Source organism: Lactuca saligna, chromosome 8, assembly GCF_052625555.1.
Source record: "Lactuca saligna cultivar CGN05327 chromosome 8, ASM5262555v1, whole genome shotgun sequence".
NCBI lineage: Eukaryota > Viridiplantae > Streptophyta > Magnoliopsida > Asterales > Asteraceae > Lactuca > Lactuca saligna.
Window position 1 is genome coordinate 59997325 of NC_136424.1, and position 2838 is coordinate 60000162.

General features: G+C 34.2%; 1 protein-coding gene across 1 annotated transcript; it reads right to left on the reverse strand.

Annotated features, from left to right (window-relative positions):
* Positions 1–554: 554 nt before the first annotated feature.
* On the reverse strand, positions 555–2432 carry LOC145012951 (uncharacterized). The gene is made up of 3 exons (XM_078971741.1): positions 1808–2432; positions 1361–1504; positions 555–837 (listed from the first exon to the last, which is right to left on the reverse strand). Exons 1-2 carry the CDS (start codon positions 2309–2311, stop codon positions 1370–1372), a joined length of 639 nt encoding a protein of 212 aa, XP_078827867.1. The 5' UTR covers positions 2312–2432; the 3' UTR covers positions 555–837; positions 1361–1369.
* Positions 2433–2838: the final 406 nt, after the last annotated feature.

Consider the following 2838-nt stretch of genomic DNA (forward strand, 5'->3'; position numbering starts at 1 on the left):
ACTTGGGAATTTCCTAGCAAAAACGAGCAACAAGTGCTAGTTTCGGGTTCCCCATCGGATATGTTTATTTTCCATCTCTAATATTGGGTTGAAATTCACGGTATTCATACATAGGTTGAATTATTAATTAAGGAATGTGGAGTGATTATTAATTAAGGAATGTGAACTCCACATGATCCATCCATATATCTAAGAATTTGATCTTCTATTTTTTATACTTACAAATATTTCTACCCACTAACATTATAACATGTATCATCATTTCACCATTCAAATTAATTTTATTTGATATATATTCCTAATATACTCTTAATTAATTAAATATAAAATGATGACACATATCATAATTTTAATAAATATGAATATTTATAGGTATAAAAAGTAGGAAACAATTTAATTTCTCGTTTGATTATAAGTTCACCCTATTTAAACCAATTTTTCCAAAAAATTCAAAATCAAAATGTGGGTTCGACATTTTCACTTTTAATGCATGAGAAATATCTTCCACAGTTATTAATATTTATAAACTGAGCCTAACTTCCTATGCATGTTCATTGATACCAAATAAACACTGTAATTCCTTACTCTAGTAAACTTGTACATACAACATATACATGTATACAAATAAAAGGAGATTTACAAACATTACACAAATCCACAACTTAGATTACATAGAACACAAACATAACAGTCAATATGCAAAAGCTCAAGGACATATACGTGCTATAAACCATATGCAACTATTAGCATTATTATGCTTCTTTTAAATATGTACTTTGCAATGTCAACAACCACCCTTTGTTGAGCTGATGAGTAGGCTTCATTCATTCAATCAATCTGAGGAAACACATGAACATAAAAACGATAAAAAGGTGTTGTTTAACATGTTTATGTTTTGAATATACAGTGTATTTATATTTTCACAATAAAGGGTTTTCCTTTATTGTCTAATAATTTAGATATTGTCGACCTTTTGTACTTTCTATTGCTTTGTTTTTTAGATATAAACATTGATAATGTGCAAGCTGTGAAACATTTATACTTAAGCTATCTTCCAAAAACTTGAATCATTTGTGGCTTAAAGAAACTTTGGTCTGTAGATTCGTAATTTAATAGTATTGATATAGCTAAAATGAAGATACAAACAAATAGAATTTAACAAACTTCTAATTAGATATCAATTAATAGTATTGATATCAATTAGATATTGGTTGTTGAACCAAACTTCTAATTATATTGTATTTTATAAGTAAAAAAGTTGAGAATAAGTAAGGGCCCTACATATGTAGTAAAATATATGCAATTCTTGACTTTATAAAGAAGTTTCAAATATATTATTTGCAATGTGAAGAAAACTTACATGAAAGTGTCAAGTTGGCTTCCAGTTTGCCCTCGGACCTATCATCAGTGGACTATCAACCACAACCCGAAACACTGGAACTTTTCTTCTAGCTGATAGGGCTTCATTCATTCGATCAATTTGGAGAAGAAGTTGTTTTATTTTCTGAAAAAAATAAAGGAATAAAGTATCCTAATAAGCAGAAATCAATGTCATGTAAGGTAAAAACGTGATACTTGTAGGAAGAATCTCAAAAAGCGAAGTATAATAATCTGTTATCCAAAGCATTTTATCAAACACCTGGCGTCCATATCAATTAAAGGACAAACCCTCATGCACGAGTCTTACAATCTACATAAATCAAGCAATATAACCCGCATATACAATGCGATATAATTACAATGAGATGTTTTAATTGATATGTTGAAATAGTCACCGAACGCATATAAAGCTGATTGCCAAACTGACCTCATCTTTCTGATTTATGAGAAGCTTCAGCTGATCCTTACTCTCTTTCGCCGCTAACATCCGCCGGCGTTGCCATTGCATTCCGTACACCATCACAGACGCAAAAGCCGTCACCGACGCAATTGACCAAAATCCAATTCTGTCACGGATCCCGTAAGCAATCCTCAAAACCCATGAGCTCAAAATCCTGAAACTGGCCTTTAGTTGCGTGCTTCTCGTTTCGGGTGGCTGTGGCAACTCACCCTCGACTATCTCAGTGGAAGAAGGGTTTGATGACGACGAATACGACGATCGTGGCGAGGGCGTTTCCAGAACTGGTTCATGGAGGTAGTCATCTTGTGGTGGTTGAGTGAAAACGAGTAACCCCTCGTGATTGCTTGGAGCAACACCCGAGGAATCGTGGAAATTGGTTGGTTTGGCCACCACCACCGCATCGCCGACGTCTTCATCCGATTGAGTGGCGGAACTGGATGCTTGAATTGTCTCCCACTCGTTGTCCTCCATGGGAAAGGGAAAGTGGAGATTTTTTTATTTTTATTTTTTACGATGGAGGTTCTAGAGCTGCCACTATAGACAATGGAGCTTATGCTGAGCCAGAACTTCACATTTTGCGATGACCCAATCAGTCTAATCCAGTTGGGCCATCCGACTGAGTGGAAGTTGAACGAAACCCGTTTCTTCCTTCCTACTCGCTACCAAAATAATTAAATAAAGCATTAGATAATTGTGTCAATATGGGCTAACAATTCAATAGGTACTCGAAAGATGTTCATTCTCAATTAGTTAGTTACGAGTTCACGTCTTATCGTGAATAAATATATAGATTTAAGAGTAACTCATACAAAAATACTCAACGTGAGGTATTTGTTCATTTGGGAACTGAAATAGGCAATAAAGATTATCGTTTACTTGACCCCAATAAAAATATTCGAACAAACAAGTATGATGGATTTGAAGAAGATAAATGTTGGTTATTAGAAGAATAAACAAGTTTCAAAGGTAAACCCATGTGGTGCTTTACTCTCGAAGGG

What these genes read in the sequence shown, in the direction of transcription:
- LOC145012951 (XM_078971741.1), bottom strand. Translation starts at nt 2,311, where the DNA reads ATGGAGGACAACGAGTGGGAGACAATTCAAGCATCCAGTTCCGCCACT. An exon ending in TCATAAATCAGAAAGATGAG is followed by an intron (nt 1,505 to 1,807) that starts GTCAGTTTGGCA and finishes TATTTTTTTCAG; the next exon opens with AAAATAAAACAACTTCTTCT.